This window comes from Aquila chrysaetos, chromosome 17 (genome assembly GCF_900496995.4).
Source record: "Aquila chrysaetos chrysaetos chromosome 17, bAquChr1.4, whole genome shotgun sequence".
NCBI lineage: Eukaryota > Metazoa > Chordata > Aves > Accipitriformes > Accipitridae > Aquila > Aquila chrysaetos.
Window position 1 is genome coordinate 10778542 of NC_044020.1, and position 20076 is coordinate 10798617.

The window sequence follows — 20076 nt, forward strand, 5'->3', positions numbered from 1 at the left end:
GCTCCCTCCCCCTCTTAAAGAAAAAAAATGGAAGAGACACAAAGAGTAAATCAGGGGCAAAAGGATTCTGGACTCCTCAGCATGGAGCCAGTGCCTCCCCTCATCCTGAGTTTTCCGAGAATAAAGGAGGTGCCCCAGTTTCTTATGTTACAGTATACCCTAAGAGAAGGATGGCCCCAGTTTCTCCCCAGTCACCCTGTACCTTCACTGCTGTCTGAAATTCTTGTAACAAACAAGCTGCACCAGCTCATTTTGAGTCCCAGAGTGCCTCTGAAATAGCAACACATGAAGTTAAAACCCGCATTAATTTTCATTTGCTTTTAAGAAACATTAGCTTTTCTGTTAAAACACCTACATTTTGTTTGCTAAGGATTTTTTTTTTTTTTTGAAGCGTGCAACTCTGGATCACCTACTTCTTTTTCTAAAGACTGCCCTTTCCTTTCCCTAAGCCATGTTATATGTTCCCTCTTCCCTCCTCCTTTCAACCTACCGTGAGCAGAGCGTTTGTTTAAACAGTAACTCTAAGCTGTGTCCTGAGATAGTGTGAGAACGTCAGCCTTCCCCCGGCTCACGCTCACTGCCTTTCACTGTGTAAGAAGCCACTCACGGCCGCGCAGGCAGGCACGGACCTTTGCAGGGACAGAGCCAGGCTGAGGTTTTTCAACCTTTAATTGAGCAATTCCCTCAGCACCTCTTTACAACGAAACGGAGAGAAGGCGGCTTCAATTCATCTCTCTGCAAATCCTCAGGACAGCCTGAAAAAAAAAACCCGAGAGCAGGAAAACCTCCCGGACCCGCAGCCCTACACCCGCCCCCCCGACACAATCCCGCCTGAAAGTTGGATCTTCACAGCCGGGCCCACTATATTTAAAGCAGTTTCGCGTCTTACGTTTTAGGTTGAAACTCCCATACGTACGCACAAAATGCAGCTACGTGCAAAAACACAGAAGTATCTAAAGTACGTAAGACAACGCAAAGGAGCTATAAGGGAAAAGGCACGAGGACGGAAACGCGCGTGTGTTTGCTGCCGCGGGGCCGGACCCTTCACCTCGGCGGGAAGGGAACGGGAGGGGAGCGGCGCCCCGCCCCTGCCCCGCCCTGCCCCGCCCCGCCCCGGGTGGCCGCTGCGGGCGGAGTGGGGCGGGGCGGGGCGGGGCGGGGCCGTGCCTGGCACCTGCGCGGCGGGCGGGGCAGAGCCCGGGGCGGCGCTGGGTGCGGGGCGCGGCGCGGCCCGGCCCTCGGCGGCTCAGCCCCGGCGCTGGGGTAGGCGGCGGCGGCGCAACAGGTTATCGGAGCGGAGCGGAGCGGAGCGGAGCGGAGCGGCGCCCGGCTGTGCCCATGGCCGGCCGCGGCCCCGTCGCCGAGCAGGGCTACATCCGCACCGTGCTGGGCCAGCAGATCCTGGGGGAGTTGGACAGCTCCAGCCTGGCGCTGCCCTCCGAGGCCAGGCTCAAGCTCTCGGGCGGCCGGGCCGGGGAGGAGAAGGCGCTGCGGCTCCAGCGGCAGGTCCAGCAGACGCTGGCCAGGAAGAACCGGGGCTCGCTGCATAACGGTGAGTGGCCGGCCCCGGCCCCTCGGTGCTGTCTGGTGCTCTCGGTGGCGGTTTCGGCGGCGGCGGGAGCGCGGGAAGGGGCTCCGGGGCGGCGGCCCCGGGGTGAGACCCGAGCCGCTCGGGGCAGCCGCCGGTACTACCGGTCGTCGGCCTTTACCGGCTCGGACAGAAGAGCGTGGCCCTGTCGCCTTTTCCCTTCCTTGTTTCCCCACCCAAGCGAGTCAGAAGTTTCTCCGTCCCGACGGCCGGACGGTGGGTGAGCGGCGGGGGCTGCCCCGGGCAAGAATCGAGCCGAAATTTTCCTCATCCCGCAGCCGCTCACTGTGCTTATTTGAATACCTTCGCTTTCCCCACTGGCCCTGTTTGCAAAACAAACCGGGAAGAAACGTAGGAAATGTTTTTCCTTGTTTCACCTCGAAATAAAAAAATAACAAAAAAACCCCAACCAAAACCAACAACTAAAAGGAGGTTTGGAAAAGTAACTCTAGGAAAGGCGTGAATGGGAAACACGGAACGATATCGCTACCAGACATTATTTACCCTGTTCTTTGACGTGCATGTTACAAACTGACATCAGTCAATCCTTGCTTCTAAGACCTTGTAGCCCGAAGGCCAGATCCGTCAGCCAGGTCCGCACAGTCGTGCCTTTTGGCCCAACCAGGGTCTGACTGCAGCGTCGGGCACCCACAGAGTGACTTTGTCAGGTGCTGAGGGTTAAAGGCAAGCTGCTCGAGGGGTTTAGTCTTAACTATTAATGGCCAAGAGTTGTGTTGTTTTCAAAGTAAATTGAAAAAAAGCAGCCCTTACCATGAAAACTTTAATCCTGTTTTTAAATAGGAAGACACGACTGACTTGCAGGCTGTATACCCTGTTGCTTGGTTGTCATTAAAGAAGTTGCCACCTTTCATTTGCAAAAAGCTGTGAGCCAAAGGTCTTTAAATTTATAACTATACTTCACTTGTCTATCTTGTCAGGCAGAGGAATGTTTCCTTGTACTTCATCTGGCTTCTATCTAAAACATGCCTCATGGCGAAAAATGCATACAATGCAGACACGGACATACTCTGCTCAGAAAAATCAGGTACACAAATCGCATAAACAGGTACACGCAGCTGTGCAATGTGCAGCTACACATGTGAGTCCTTAGTTCGGCTGCTCTCATTTAAATAAGATTTCTAACCACTTTTAGAGTAACTTAATTTCTTTTTCTCTCAACAAAGAGCCTGGGAAAAGCTTTTTAAGAATAGTTAATAAATTATATGGTGTCATGAGCGTGAGACCATGTCTCTAAACCATGCATAAAACACTATTAAGACAAAGTTCCCCTCCTCCTAACTCAACTTATCTGGAATACGTTAACAGACCTGATGGATTTGGGGATAGTTGTCTTGGTTTGCTTTGTTTTTCTAAAGGTCAAGTATTTGATCTCTTTGCATTTCTGAGATAGCAAAACTTTTAAGCTTCAGGATCGGGAGTGGCAATTGACATGTCTGTTACTTGTATTGTTCATGCATAAAATGAACTTTTCTTCTTTCAAATGTATTCTTGTGCCCAACTCGCCATACATTTTTTTAGTCCCACTGCAAAGCTCAGAAAAAATAAATGGACCTGGAATGTATTCCACGTATTTTTATATACATATATGTGTAATGTATATGTATATCTATCTATCAATATCTTAAATACATAGAATGTGAATCAAATGCCTATCATGCATTTAACATGTTGACATTCTTGAAAAATATACATATATATGCATGTGTATCCCAATGTGCTTCCTATATAGACTTGCTCAAACTTTGACTATGCTTTGAGAACATTTGGATTCTTATATGTGGGGTACTTTTTAAAAATGTGCAGTCTTTTACATGCAAAAAACTCACTTTCTCTGAATTATAACAGTTTTCTAGATACATTTACTAAGGGTCGCATATTGTTTGCAGTTGCAGTGAAGATGATACAAAGATGTAGAAGGAGCAGGAGCAGGCCTCTGTAAGATAACTGTCCTATCTGTAGGAGTATTTCAGACTCTGTTCAGCAAGGTACTTAGCACATACCTAACCAGAGTATTCACATACATGCCTAAAATTAGCCAAGTACATAACCACTGGGTATGAAAAATCAGTGGTAGTAAAGGTCCTGCCTAGTATTGTCTGTGCACACCTATTTTCCACTGACTGTACTTGAAGCTTTGAAGCTGCAATAAGTACTCTGTCAAGCATTCTCCTTAGAGTTTCAAATTAAAGGTGTCTGCTTAGCCTTGAGCATTACCTTTAAATGGAAAAACATCCTTTTGCTTCCTGCCCCCATATTGTTTGCTGTTTCATGCCCTTTCCTCACCTTTTTGAGGGTGTATTTCTTCTTTTTTATAATAGAAATTCAGGTTGTTCTCAGATTTGAGGGTTCCACTGGCTGCCAAATGATTGAAGTCACATACTGCCGTGACTTTTCAAGATGTTGTCAAACATTGTTAGTAGTTTTTCAAGCAGTAGTTTAACAACAGCTGCAACTTTTCCAGTTCATCTGATGCTGAACCTTTATAAATTAAAGATTATGCTGCCCTTAAAAATTATGAACAACTAAAGAAGCTGTATGAAATGTCTGAGTACTTGTTAAGGATGGAAATGGAATGATAGATGGTTCAGCCTTATCAAAGAAAAATGTCATTCAGAATCATATACCTTAATAACTGGTGGTTTTCAGCTCACATATGATGTAACACTATTGATTATTTTATGTGCACTGTCTGTTATTCTCTTTATGAGTCCACTTGCTTCTGATCGTGTTCAATTTGGATTTTGATTGGCTTTTTAAATTAATTTGTGGTATTTCTGTTTCTTTAGTACAATCCCTGGACTAAAGTCTACTTTCCTGTACATCCTGTACATCCTTATCAGTTCCATTGTAAAAATTGAGGGCAGAATTGAGTACAGTATCATAAAAACCAGTCTGATGAACTGCTGTCTGTGTAGAGATTCTTTCTCTAGCACAGAGTTTTATAAACACAATGTGTTTATAAAAAACAGAATTATAACAACGTGATTTCCAAATCAACAGCATCAGATACAAGACTGTTACAATTAGAGCCTTATTTATTCTTCGCATTTCTTCATTTCTAAAGTTCTCAGCAGTATTTTTTGTTAAACTTGCTTTTAGGGGTTTGGGGGAGTGTTCTATCCTTAGCCTTCTGTTTTGCAGAATTCTGACTGTATTAACTGCTTCGTAGTGATTTTCTGTTTATATCTTTGTGGGAAAAGGAAGTAGAAAAAATTCCTTGTTGGTGACTTCCACTTTTTATTGGTTTCATTAAATTCCTCACCTCTGCTTCCAGAGCCAGAGGAAATCTTTTTCTTAAATTTGAGTACTTGTGTAAATGTACTGACCAGCACAAAGTAAAAAACGCTAGAAAAACTCCTTTGGGACCAGGCATGTGCTGGCAGAGTGATGACGGCACATGATCAAAAAGAAGGCTCTTTGATCTCTAGATGAAGAGATTCAGTGAAGTTTTTGATATGCCATTCTTAAATGTCACCATCTCAGTCCATCGTGAGTGGTGGAGTGTAAGAAAGGATTAAAAGATGATAGTCCAGGAACACTTGGGAGTCTCTGTTGGGGATATAATCACCCACCTGCTCTGAGCAAGAGTGGACAGTGGGTACTTAGCAGGTGGGCACTCAGGATGCATGAAAATATCGTGGTCCTTAACAGACTTCTGTGTACAGGGTACAGCTGCATTGATGCCTGCAGTGGGGGGTTTAAAGCCAAAATTTGGCTTTCATGGTAACCATTCAAATACAAAAGCGTTGAAAAAAACTGACAACTGAGAGTTAACACTGTATGCGATTTAAGGGGAATTTGATACACCTAACTCCTAATGGAGAATGATTGTCTTTCTCATATATCGTATATCTTAGAGATGCCTCTTGTCATTGTTGCTTTTGAAAGCCAAGCAAACGGGTGATTGATCTGCCTGCAGCCATAGGCAGTGATTGCTGGGGAGGACCTTCCAAGGCCTTTGGAGATGTTGGACCTGTCACGTCCAGGGAACAAAGGGGCCTTGAGAAGAGCCTCTGTGAAGACGGATGGGGGTTTTGCTCGGTCACCTGTACAGTCTCCCTCCTGATAGTGTGATTATTTTTTCAGGACTCAAAATTTTGTCACAACTGTTGCAAAAACAGGTGATTTTTATACAGCTTTGATTTTAGGCATGGAGAAGAGCAAAGGGGTTTAGTTCTCCTCCTCCACCGACCACATCCAAAGCGTTCCTGGGCTGCTTTAGTTCATACTGACAGGGGAGAGGGGAGACTGTGATAAACGGTTCCGCTCAGTTGCCCACACATGGGTGTCTGCTGCTGCCTGAGATGCCTGAGTTTTCCAAAATATCCTCCTGGGTTGACAGACATGATGCAGGGCCTGTAGGAAACCCATCCTTTTTTTGACTGGCTGCTAGAAATCGAGTATGGTATCCTATGGCCTCTCAAATAGCATTTGTCCCTTACGGATGAGTAACTGAATCGTGTGCATATTTACTCAAGAGAGAGTTTTTGTGAGACTTAAAACACTAAGTCTCACAGTTAGAATCCTAACAATAAATGAACCCATAATATTTTTTTTTAAATCATTCATGGCTTTTTTTTTTTAAACCATTGCACTGAGTGTATAGGGACTGCCTAATGATTTCTGAATATATGCAATACTGAGCAAATCTGAGAGGTGGGAAAGACATATAGGTTTTTGTAGTATGGTGAAAATAAGCTGAAGGAAGCCTCGCTGGCAGAGGCAAGTTTTGATTAGATCACCTATTCTGCATCTCATAACTAATAGAAAGACACAGCATTTCGGTTACCACTTTTTCCTTTAACACACTGGCTTTTGGCAGAAGTAAACAGCATGCAATAAAAAGACATACATTTTATGTCTACCTAATAAATCTACAGGTAAAATGCTAGCAAAATAATTTACTGATATGGTAAGAGCAAGCAAGAGATACTGTAAATGCAAGTGAAATTCCACAAGCTAACATATACTGTGTTTATCTCTGAAAGACATAAAAAAAAAAAAAAAGAGGACTACTTGAAGATAACTGACTTACAATTTCTGATTGACTGTAGTTTGCTTTTGCAAAGAGGGACTGTTAGATATGTAGTTTATCCTCAGTTAGTTCATGGACAGCTTTGTTATTTTTAATTTATCCTTATTTTTTTATTATTTGTTTAGTAAAGACAGGGACTTTAGAGTTACCTAAAACATGCACAAATTACTTGCTCAAATGATCTTTATGACCTACGTAGAAAAATAACTGAGAGTAATTTCTCACTTAGTAAAGTAAACTGGACAAAAAATACTAACTATAAAGAAACAGAAATGTATGTGTATTTGTATTTAAAGACTTATATGAAAGCACTTTAATATGCAGCAATGCATAAAGTGAATCTTTAAAAAGCAGGCACAGGTGATAGGCTAAGATGGAGTCTTATTGAGCACCTGAAATAGTACATTGATATGGGAATAATATCACACAAATGAGAGATTTATATGAATTTGTAGATTTGGGATGTCAGTGTACATTGGCAGGATTTTTTTGCAGTATAAACCAACAGTTTGCTCTTACTGCTTTCTCATGTACTTGGATAACCCTTGGGCTATGGTAACCTTGTAATGTCACAAAGGAATTATTACAATCCAAATCATGAGTTTGACCAAGCTGCATCATTCCACTCTCATGACGCAGTTACCGTGAATGTGTCTTAACAAATCACCTAATACATGTTTAAATCTGTCTCTCATGGCCAAAATGAAAGAATTGGAAAGTATAATTAAAGCAAAATAACTGCAAAGTATGATTGAATTAGGCCTCAAATTATTGCAGTCTGCTATTATATTGTATATAATATAGTATAACACGATAATATATTATATTATGCACAAATTTGGGCTTATCCAGGTAGCTACGTGCTAGTGAGAATCATTCATAAATTATTCTTGTTACATGAGTCTCTTGTTTATTTTCATCCTTGTCGAGCCCTTTACTAGCTATGGACGCTAAGGATCAAAGATACAGGTGTACTGACGTTCCTAGGGATACCCGTGTGCACCTAATGAAGCCCGAGTCTAACTGCGCAAACTGAAAACCTCAGCTGTTTGGCACACGTACACCAGCTGCTTTCAAAGATCCCAACAGGCACTCGCCTGCATGGTTTTGGCACCTGAATTCCCATGGGCATATGACTCCTACTATTTTTAGAAGTGGAGACTTCAGCAGTTTGACCAAGTTAATGGTTAGTTCTTTAGATTTCTGTAGTATCTTAGGTAGTATCTGGTATTTTGAAAATTCATGGCCGATTAACTTCTTTAATGACCACTGTTATCTGTTCAGCCTAAACTTCTGCAGCACCCATTGGCCCCATTTATGACCGATTTGAGGTATATCATGCTTTCAACTTCTGCTTCACCTCTTTAAACCCATCTGTGTTATTTACATTCCTGTATGCTGATTCTCATAGTAACATGGGAATATCATGGATAATTATTTCAACAGTATCTGTTGCTTTAAAAAAAATTAATAGAAGCACTTTTTCTTTGACAATGCATTGTACCAGTGAAAAAGAAACAGCCTGAAGTTTTTGCTTGGTTGGTTTGTTTGTTTTTAATTAAAAGAAGAATGCAGTTTTAGTGAAAGAAATAATCATAATGCACTGTTCTATTTTCAAAGCTGGGTCATGGAAAAAAAGAATCGGAGCTGATGATACACTGTGGATCATCTTCTACATTATTTGTAGGATTAGTGAACCTTTCAGGTGCAGATTTATAGTGTCATTAAGCAACCCTACTTTACAGCATCATATGCAACATGCCTCCATAAGCCATAGAATTTGTTCGTAGATACTTTGTGCTCTTCGGGTGAAGCACTGAGAAGGTTAGTGAAGCACTACTTGCTCCATTATCTTTATACTAGTGCCTGAGGGAGAAGAAATATCAGCAGTTGAGGTAGATGACTATGAAATAAACAGTCTATACTCAGTGTATGCTATTTGTTTACAGTGGTACATTGTGAAAATTGCCTCTCTAGGGTGCACAGTAACAGAGGTATGCACAGCAACCCATGTTTCTCATCTACAATCTACAGCTGCAATATTTTAATTTCTTGTGTACTGTGCATGTTATAGTCAGCCTCTAACATAAACCATGCATATATATTCAGAGTGGTTACAGTGGAAAATAAGTGTTCTTAGTCACTGCTCAGTGATACCATTTCTCACTACTTAATCATCTGTCATTATCTGCGATATTTAAAATATCAGCTTGCTTTGTTAAAACATTTTTTCATTAAATAGCTGCATGAACAACAAGACTTCTAAAAGTTAAAAATATGTCGTAAATAGGAAACTGAAAAACTGGCTTGTATCCTCAGAAAGCTTTGCTTAGCAATGTTTTGAATGTGATACACCGAATGCAAATGTATTTCTGTCATTTCCCTGTCTTATTTTCAGCTTATATATTAGTGGCACTGTAGACTGGGACATTTTCCTCGTACTGTAAATCATCCTTTATAACAATATCATGTTTTGTTAAAATCTTGCTGATATTTGGTTATAGGCAGTTTGCACCGTGCATCCAGTGTTCCAGAGCGTGTCTATAACACGGGGATTACTGAAAGTGATTCTGCACTAAGAACTCCCTATGGTTTTTCATATTACCAGTCAAACCAGGTGAGGAAAAGAAGACAATGAATAGAAATTAATATATCACATGCATAGTTTATTCATTTTGTTACCACAAATAATAGCATGTAGATGGTGTTTCAAGGTTTGTTTGCTTGCTTGCTTGCTTTTTAAAGCCTGATTTCTAGAAAATGAGGTTTTTACAGCTGAGATCTGTTAACGTTTTACCCCCTTCCAGTGACTTCTGAGCCCAGTAGCTAAATTCAACTCATTCGTACAGACAGGCTTTTTGCAATCCTGTTGGTTTTGTGAGAATTGGCATCAGGGTAGAAAATGAAAAACCATATGAACACCCCACTAAAGCAAAGGCTGTGACAAGCCAGATCTTCATCCGTCCCACCAGGCAGCCGGTCAGTGTTCACATCTGTAGCTCAAAGCGGCCGGAGGCCATGCTGCCACTCACAAGAGTTGGAGGTTGCTAGAGGACGTTCAGCGATCCCGTGGCATAACAAATGACATGGGTAGGACATGGGAATGTGGTGAAAGAGGTTAGGGAATTAAGCATCCAAAGCCACAGGAAAACAGATTGCTTTAGTTTCACAAGGACAGGTAGAGTGTTCCTTATCATTTAAAATAATCCTGTTGTAACCTGTTTTAGCATTACAAGAATTTGAGCAGTACAGTCCTTGCAATACAATGGTGTTTCTAAACTGCCTAATCATAAATTCCCTTGTTATTTTGACCAACTTTTCTTGGGTCATGGCCTGAATGCTACGATAAATAATTGGTTTCCTGCAGGGTTTGTGACACAGCTCATAACTGGTATGAACCTATTTGAGGGAGCAACCATATGACTTGGAAATCAACACACAGCTCAATAGCAATGCTGCTGCATGATCAACATTAGTAAACTGAAAGCAATTCAGCTTGAGAACAGAAATATTTATTTAATAACCATATACGGAGGGGCTGATTCTTTCTTAATTTTAGATTACTCAAGAATGGCTTATTGTCATTAAAGGAAATAGCCCAGCTTCTGGCCAGTTAGTGAAGCAGCTCTGGCTCTGTACGGGGAGAGTTAGAACCATTTACTTAAATACATTTCCTTCTCTGTCCTCCTATCCTCTGTTCTCACCTATCATCCAGTCCATAATATTTAATGTAAATCCCTTCTCTCTAGAGGAGAGCAACAAGAGGGAAACTGGAGGTGACATAGGAACTGCAAGAAAATGCTACAGTTTTCCGGGGGGGGGGGGGGGGGGGGGGGAGAATTAAAAAATAAGAGAGAGAGACTATTTGTCCTGTGTGAGAGCCAGAAAAAGCCACAAGGTCTAGTATTTCACTAAAACATTAATTTCCTTGTCCCCAAACAAAAGATAAAGATATCCTTGCATAGCTTCCGTAGAATAAACAGATGTATCCAGTGATCCTTGCCTCAGCCTACTAGTTTCAGCAACCTTTACTCCTTTTGTGAGTTGATTATCACCCTCAGGAACTCCTCAACAGTGAAATTAAGGGATTTCAGTCTGGCAACTATCTGCTAAGCACTGTCCCTTCAATTAATAAACTGTGTAAGCTTCTCAGTTTACCTTAAAAAATGCCTTTAATATTACAAAACTTTAATACAACATGGAAATGGAATATACAGGAATTTGATTAATGGCTGGATGCCACTGTGCTTACTGATCTGAAAAAAAAATGCGGGCTTGACTCTTCTATTTCAAGGCCAGATAGACTCCCAGTTGATTTAGTTCTGAAAGGTCTTCAATGGAGTACGATGTCCAATTTAGAGCGTAAGAAAAAGGTAGAAAAATTGGAGAGGCCCCAAATGGCACCTAATCTTGAATCTTGAAGGCACATCTACAAAGAAAGGTTGAAGGAAGTGGGTTTGTTGAGTTTAGAAAAGATAAAATTATAAAGCAAGATGATGATCCATTACTGTCCATGCCCATTAGGAACAGGAAAAGAAAAATCATCTTAAATTGCAACTGTAGAATTAGGGAAACAATTGAGATGGTTTTATTAGACTGTTATGTAATCTCCTTCATTTTTAAGAGGTTAGACAAACAGGGAAGGGACTATCTCTTTTTACTAGAACCTACCACAAAGTGAACAAGAGGGCTTAATAACCTTATATTAATAAGGTTAATAGGAATATGCAGACACTTTAGTATAATGTTTTAATATCTGACTGATTAATTTTCTTCTGTCTATTGGAAAACCTTGAATTTAATTTTAGTAGCAGATGTGGGTGTTAATCCCTGAGGAGTTTCAAACTGAAACTAAAATCTCCATTAATAAGCAGACTGTTCGCTACCAGGCACAATTGACTTGCGCACCTATTTTGAGTTCATGACAGAAGACTAGCTGCTTAGACTTCGTCTCCTAATGTTTAGACCTTTGTTAGGCAGATACAAAGAAGTGTTGCAGAATCCCATTTAATGCACAATTTTGGTGATGTTCACATTTTGTTTTCTGATTCTGAGAGCAGACCTTAGAATTTTTATCTTTACTTTTTTGGTTTGGTTTCTTTGCTATTAGTCCTAAATGCTGTGCTCTTACTGAGACTCCTGTTCTCTTATGCACCCTTGAACAGGTGCCCTCGCCATCCTCTTATACAAATGGCTGGGGGACGAGGATTACTTACAAGACAATGGAAGAGAGAGCTCAAAGGCAGCCTCTGAAGAGACTAGAGGTTTCACCCCAACGAAGTCCTGAAAGATTGGCATATGTGTCCAATGATTTTCACTATGACGGAGGGATTTCAACTGGATTCTCCATGAGGCATGGAGATAGCAGGAGATCCAGCGGGACCATCCCACCAAGATATGCTCGGTCTGAGATTGTTGGGTACACTCTTCGTGATTCAGTGAACAGGGGACGCTTCATTAAGAGACACTCCCACATGGGGCCTATTAATGATGCCATCCTCGATGGTGTCTACCCCAGCCCCACTGTCCCTCTGTACCATCAAGCAGGCAACAGTCGCAGTATGACCAACCTTTTGGAGAAGGAGAACTACCTGACCTCAGGCAGTGCGATGGGACAAGTGAGATCCCCAATTGCTCCCCGTTTGGGGTCTCAGAACAGGCAATCTTTAAGGTCCAGCTGGTACCAAACTATTTTCAGAAGCACACAGACCAGGAGGGAAGTTTCCCAACCAGCTTCAGTAACCAGTGTCGCTGCAGAAACGGATGGGAAGAGGATGCCATTGACAGCTGCTGTGGCAGCAGCAGGGAGAAACGGTTTCCTGCAGAGTGAACAAGCCACCATCAATGGATCTCAGCTAGGGTAAGCACAAGGCAGGACCCGCTTTGGTTCTGGGGTGTCACAGCTGAAAGGAACCTGTTTGTTTAAAAATAGAAAGTAAACTGACAGCTTATGGTTCAGCAGCCAACACGGTGTATGAAATGTCAGTACAGAGGATGCAGAATGTAGATTCACTTTTAAATATCCACTTCCAGTGCAACAGAGGAAAGGGAGAAAAAAATGTATGTGTATGTACATACTGCAGGGTCCACACCTTCTGCTCAGGTTTGGGGACCCCTTTTGCCAAGAGTTAATCAATTTTATAAAGAGACATGCAGTAGGCACTGAGTAATTTACAACTTAAGTCACAATACACGGTAATGTATTGGCAAATTTTGTGCTCCTAAGAGACCGGATTATTTCAGCACTGGTTCTCGTGAGAATAGGTCAGAAATCTACCAGTGAAGCAGCTTTTGGCAGATTGACAATTTCCAGTTAAAAATCCTTCATGGTTTCAAGGAACCTTTTAGTTTTGATAAACTTCAGTTAAAATACAGGCAGGAATTTCTCTTAGCTCTGTAGCACTATCCATCCCTGGAACAAATACAAACTGCTCTGAATTTCAGGGCTTTTTAATACCATGAGATCCTACATGCTCTGAGGACACTATCTTAATTTGAAGTCTGGTTAGCTCCATGGCAGAAATTGCCAAAGCTGCCCCCAATCTCAGGAAAATTGTTTAAAATCTTAGAAGCACTTTTTTTTTTTTTTCCAAATTACTTCTTTTTTCCCCTGAAATTCCCTTCCAGAGAAGATTTCAGAATGTCTAAGATCAGTTCCATTTTCAAAAGAGAAAATTTATCAATTCTGAAATTCCCCTCAGAAGTGAATATTTTTTTTCATTTTAGAAAAATCCTGAATGGTTCCAGAGCTCTTAAGGTTCAATGGACAGAACAGACCACTTGGTAAACAGGGGATGGTTACTTGCAGTGTTTACTGTGGTTTCTGTTTTTTCATAATCCAAATAGGATCCCAAGGTTTCTTATGTAAGTTAATCATGGTGTAATTTACAACAATGTTATTAAGAAATGTCTCTTTTTCCATAACTGTGTAGCTGTTATGTTCATTTTTCTGAAGGCTGCCTTTCTTCTTTTTCTAAATTTGTTGCTGTGTGAGATGAGATATCATCCGATATCACTGCTGTGTACAGATCAGTTATTTTCTGTCATCAACTACATGTTGTGTTTTATGACTAGATTTACAAATATATACAGTCTTGTGCCCACATCTGATCTGGATCAAAATTTTCACCTCTGGGTGATGCACGAGTTAAGAGATCTGGTATTAATGATGTGACTCTTAAGTATTCAGTCTTTACCACAAGTAAGTCCAGAAAAAACAGCTGAGAGCTCACAACAGCTAAAGATTTGGGAGTAGTAATGTTGAAAATAGGTGCCTGGGAGGACTTTGTTTCTCAGTAAGACAATTTACAAATAGGCATATATCCCATTGACTTAATCATTTACTTAACTTTAAGCACATCCTTGAGTGCATTTCTGAGCCACAACCAGCAATTTTGATATTTAATTTTGTGTAGGAGCAATTTTGGTTCTTCTTTGGCAGGTGCAGACACTGGAGTCTGGTTGTCTGCCTGCACAAAAATCAACCAAAGTGGTTTTCATACCTGCAGATGTAAACATCTATCTTCAGTCATTGTGCAGGGGCTTGCTTGAGACCATGCTGAACTCAGGTGGAAGATTTGTGACCTAATAGAAATCTTTTTGACAGCATAATTCCTTAAGTGCTAGTTTTTAAGTTCAGCTTTTGCTGGAAATTACAGAGGAAAACAATTGGAAGTGCTGTGAAAGCCTCTAAAGTTCTTTTTGCAGATGTTCACAGATTTCATTTATCTCAGCACTTCTATTTAATTTACTTGTACATATCTTGTTCAGATTTTTAAATACCCTTGGTTCTAGTTTAGTTTCATAGCTACATTTTGGGGGGAGTAAGGGGCTCTTTATTTTACCCAAAGTTTAAAAAATTCTCTGTAAAATATAATAGCTTATATTAGTGAAGAGGCTGATGAAAAGCAGCATGTAAGATACAATTCCGGAAGAGATTTGCACCACTAGATTCTTAAATGATGAGGAAGAAATGGTAGCTATTTTAGCTGACTGAAGTAAGTATTTGTTACACGTGCTTATGTGATGACGTGTGTATGGTATCGAAATATATTATTACTGTTTTCAGACATCTAAAATACACATGTAATAAATCCCCTTGTAATTCTCACCACTGGAAGGGCTTCATGCAGAAGTCCTATTGTTATTGTAGTACATTTTGGTTCATCCACATCTAGCTACTGCACAGTTTAATGTAGAATTAAGTATTTAAAATGTAATAGACAACATTTTGCTTTGGGGTATACACTGCTGTCAAATCAGAGATATTTCACTCAAGTCCATCATTCCACCAGTACTGCAATAATTTCTTTTGACAAGACTTCTCAGTTTAAGATGTTAGTAGGGACTTTCACATTTCTTGTCATTTCCCATTCTCTTTGATTTTAAGATTGCATTATCTGATATACTGCTCCCTTACCTCTTGCTCCCTTAATAATGGAAGGGGGCGGGGGGGGGAGGTCAGCCTGTTTTCTGAGTAATTTGATTTTTTCCAGAAATTTATACTTTTTTATGCAAATCAAAATTTAGGTCTTTCCAAGATTAATTAAGAGGATGTAAAGTAGTTCTGTAACGTTAAAGAGAAGCAGTGGACTAGCTGTGTATGGTATTTGAAATGTATATAAAAGCATTTTCAAACTTTCTGTAGAAGAATTAGCTCATGCTATGAAATCAAAGTAGAAAAATCAGAGTATAGAGATGCTGTCTCTGTATCTTCTGGTAAAGTGAAGCAGTTAAAAGCATCCTCATATCAAGGGCTTAGGAAAGAGAGAGGTTCAGCCTGAAGCTGTCTGAGAAACAGCTGCTCACTGAATCTGACCTCTAAATGTATTGAGAGCTGTCACAAAATGATTAGACAACACAGTGTATATATCTCAAAAATGTTACATTCTGGCAATTAAGGTGAAGTCAGAACTTGTCAAATCATTGTTCTGTTTAACAACCGCTGCCTGCATATCCATTTGTTTGTTGTCATTGCACATGCTGATGAGCCACGTGGCTATTAAGTTTGCCTGTAAGTGTTCTGAGGGTAGGATGGAATCGTTGCATCAAATTCTATTTTGACAAGAGTTAGGGTGCTGCAACTTTATGAATACCATTGAGGGTCAAAGATTATATTGTATCCTTTATTACTGTCAGATAAAACACCAGTGAAAGTTATTTTTATCCAGTGAAGAGCAATCCTAGTATGGCAGTGAACAACAGAAGAGAAAGATTTTTGGCTACTGCACGTGAAGGAGTATCAGCCATGAAGGCATGACTCTGGTGAATGGTGGGCTGCTCCCGGTCACAATGCAGATCCACACACCCAGCACTTAGAAATTTGGTCTCTGGCTGTACATGTGTTTATCTCAGCCTGATAGTGACTGCTGATGGACCTTTACTACTCTGGGACGTCCTTGGTATCCTGAGGCTGAGCTCCCATGTGGATTCTCTGGTGTCCCACGAGGGATCAGCTCATGCAGCAGTCTTGACCCTGGCCAGGGCGTGGATAGAGTCCTTCTCTGCTGTTAGTCACTGAAATGACTCACAATTTAATACATCGGAGGTGTCTGCTGCTCTGTAGAAGGTGACTGAATTTGGTCAAAGGGCTCCAAAGTTACTGCAGTGACTAAGAGGCAGGTAGGCATGCTCACATGTGCACGTATATAACATGGTCACAAACCCCTTGTTGATTGAAGAAACCTGACTAAAACCCAAGCTTGAAATTCCTGTTCTTCTGTTCCACTTAAAGAGAGCAAGAAGAAATATGATGTGGCTTTTTTCCATTACTCATTGTTCAAGATGTTTAAGTAAGTTTCTGATCAGTACATTCCACTTGCAACTTAAGAGTAACTTACTAGCTACTTTGTTTTAAATCCCGACTGACGTAAACTCTGAAAATCTGGAAGCTGTAAGCGTTGCCAGACCAGAGCCCAGGGCACTAGAGATACTAACCATAGTTCTGTCTAATTTCACTTTGATTTAACCTTTCCATTGACATCCTCAACACACTGTCCCCTTCATTTCATCTTTGTCTTGCACAAGCGCGCCTCAGCACCTATAGATGCAGCGTATTTGCTCAAAACACTATCTCAGAGGGGGGGAGAAGACAAGAAATAACATGATTTATACCAAAGGGAAATATAAAGGCAGGTGGAAACCTCAGGGTACAGGAGTATAATTTCAGTTGCAACAGGTGCATCGAAATTCTTCTTCATTTCTTTGCTGTCCTTGCAGCCATACTAATTGTCTTTTGCCTCAGCAAAAGCAAGCACCAGATGTTGATTTACAGTGTAGCTGGCAGGAAAAATTCCAACAAAATCCATTTTTGTCTCAGAGCTCATGAGTTCATCATAAATATTTGGGGGGAAAGAGTTGGATTTCAATGTATTTATAGCAAGATTCTCTGTGAGAAATCTGCCTGACTTCTGCCTCATTTGTCTACCTTGCTCCTCTGCAGCCCATTCTGGGCAAGCCTGGACTTCCAGACTCTTTCATTGCTGCCAGTCCATTACTGAGACAGTCTCAGAGCTGAAGAACTGAGTGACTCCTGGTGCAGTCCACAAACACATGCTTTAGAAAATTTTTTTTTTCTCAGTATCAAAACATTTCGTATTTCACGTTTCTGAACATTGTTTATTATTTAATATTTCTGCTTAGTTAAAAGAAAAAAAAAATCAAAATTTCAGTTTAAACCAATTTATTTCCCAGGCACCTATTTTAACATATAAAAGGTAATTGTGTCAAAAATTCTAATTTTAGATGCACTTACTGAGATGGTTATCAGGTAAACCATTCTGATTCTGCTAGCTCTGAAGTAGGGAGTTATTGCCAATGACTACTTGTTTCACTGTGGTTCACAGACTGTCCTCTCATCCCTGTCTGGCCAGCCCGGGATCTGGTTCTACAAAATTATTTGGTTTTAAAAAAGTAGAATACTCATGATTTTGTCCACTGCTTCCTCCCCTCCCCCCCCCTTTTTTTTTCTCTAGGTGGAGACTTATTTGAAACAAAAAGTAAATAAAAAGTCTGGGGAACATAACCACCTGTCCCAGAGCTAGTGCACCTGATTGTGCCATGAATTGTTTTATGTTCCATTTACTGGGGAAAAAATGGGTCTGGTGACCTCTCTTTCCAATTTTGTATATTGTTGTCTAACACAATTATAATTCAAGCAAACATGCTGGAAGTTGGGAGGAAAATAGCCACACATATTTTTAATCCTACCACAGGCGATGTACATCCTTGATTTAATGAGTGGTGTTTTTATTTTGTCCCACCTGAAAAAAGGCTTTGCCCATCTGTCCCACCTGAAAAAAGGCTTTGCCCGTCTATTTCAAACTAGAACAACTTCTATAAGCTTGAAAAAAGCAGGTACTGAGCCTTGCATATATGTAGTCTGGGAACTGAGAAACTGAAGAACGGCATGAAAACAAATATAAAAAAGCAATCATCCCATTACTGAGAAAAACATCAAGGTATCTTCTTGATCAGTAAAAGACACTCTAATTTGGTTACGGCCTCCTTTGGATCTTAGTGCTTCATCCACTGATGTTTCCATTTTGGTTTTATAATGTGAAGCATGACTTGCTTTGTCCAGAACCTCTTATTGTTGCAACACTTCCATTTATGATTTTCTCTTCCCCCAGAATTTTAGTATGTCTTAAAGCTTTTATAATATTTTCTGCTGCTGGAAAGGGAATCATTTTCTAAGAAAAGCTGAAGTTACTTGAAAAATATTAAAATCCTGGTATTACAAGAAATTTCACAGGCTAAATGATTTTTCTGCAGTCTTGCTTCACTACATTTCCTCTGTCTATATTTTTAAGGAGCCCAGAAGGGGAGATGACTCTGGATCGTGCAGTAAGCATACTGAAGAGTGAAAATACACAGTCCACCCCTAGGATTCTTGCTGCAGTGACTTTCATACAGCATGAGTGCTTCCAGAAAGCAGATGCCAGAAGAAAAGTAAGTAATTATTTTTATGCCAGTTACAATCAGGTAGAGCAAATAACTTTCTATACTGTATGGCACTGTGTGCCAACACGAAAAAAAAAAAGACACTCCAAGAAACCTTGTAGGATACTGATGTTGAACATTTTCCCTAAAATATGCTGATGCTTTTTTGCTGCAGATTCTTTTAAATCCATGGAATGGCACTGGTGTATGCTAGCAAAAATTTGGTCTTTATCATTTTGTGATAGGAGACGTAGAAATGTAGGGTAAAAATTCACCCAAACCATCTGTAATTACAGACGTTTGTGACCAACTTTTAAAAAACCCCATTGATTAGGATCCCACAAGCTCCTGCAGGCAAAGAGCTTTACTACCCTTACCAGTTATTCCCAAACTATAACTTAAATCTCCCTTTTTCAAACTGCGTTGATTAATTTCTATCCCATCTTGATGGATATGGAGAAGAATGTCTATTTTTCTTTCTCCTTGATAATGGTTTTTCATATATTTTAAGGCTGCTAAGTGTATACCCAATTAGTTTGCTCTTTTTCAGGCCAAACGAACATAGCGCTTTCAGCCTTTGTAAGTTGTAGAGTCTGAACTTTTGGGGCAATATATTGGCTCCTGTGTCTCATCTTTGACTGGCATGCTTACGTCGTTGGTACAGAAATATCCCAGAAAAGAAAACTCTGGGAGTACAGTGCAAACTTGTCCAAGCTTCAGGGTTTTCTAGGACTGCACAAATGTGTTAATACAGTGTATGGATTAGCCAAACTGGTAAGGGCTTGTTGGGACTGCACAAATGCATTAATACATTGTTTGGATTAACCAAATTTGTTAAGTCTCTTACAAGAGACTTGTTAAGTCTCTTACAAGTTTTTTGAAAGGACATATTAAAAATATTCTCTTCATCCTTTTCTTTAAATTTCACTATCGAACACAATTATGGCTCCCTTGCTGAACAGTTCTGTACATTAATGTGTAAGGTGGTTGTTTATTTCAACCATTTAAAAAAAAATTCTTACATCTGCTTTGTTTTGTAATATGCTTGGTATTATTCATACATAATCTCAGCCTTAACTCCATATTCATATATATGCAGTCCAGTTCAGTGACAGCCAAACATCACTCAGCCCTTTGGTGGTTTTAACTTGCTTCATGGTAGATCAAAGTCTGTTTTGGAAAAAACCACCAGTACAATTAGAAGCCTTAACTTCAGTCTCAGGACAGAGCTTCAGAACTGAATGTTTGAAGGTGGTTTATTATTCAGACCTCTCTCAGGCAGCTTCCTGGAAAAACAAGTGGATGAGTAAAAGCGTTCAAATTGGAGCAGTTAGCCTGAAGCCTTCTTTATTTTCCTGTCTATCCCACATATCCTAGCTGAGTTTTTCTGTTTGGTGCCCATCAGACTTGTTCACATGGGCATTGTCTTGTTTCCCCTTTTTAGCCTTTTAGCCTGCATTCCTTTTCTTTGTCTCCCGATGCTTTGTTGCCT

At 40.5% G+C, this 20076-nt stretch overlaps 1 protein-coding gene across 1 annotated transcript in view; it reads left to right on the top strand.

Annotated features, from left to right (window-relative positions):
• The first annotated feature begins 1218 nt into the window (after positions 1-1218).
• PKP2 (plakophilin 2) overlaps positions 1219-20076 on the top strand; it is a 44225-nt gene continuing 25367 nt past the window's right edge. Inside the window, exons 1-4 of the mRNA XM_030041290.1 lie at positions 1219-1552; positions 9149-9261; positions 11810-12504; positions 18455-18593. Of these exons, the coding sequence (XP_029897150.1) occupies positions 1339-1552; positions 9149-9261; positions 11810-12504; positions 18455-18593 (1161 nt within the window). The 5' untranslated portion in view covers positions 1219-1338. The remainder of the gene's footprint in view (positions 1553-9148; positions 9262-11809; positions 12505-18454; positions 18594-20076) is intronic.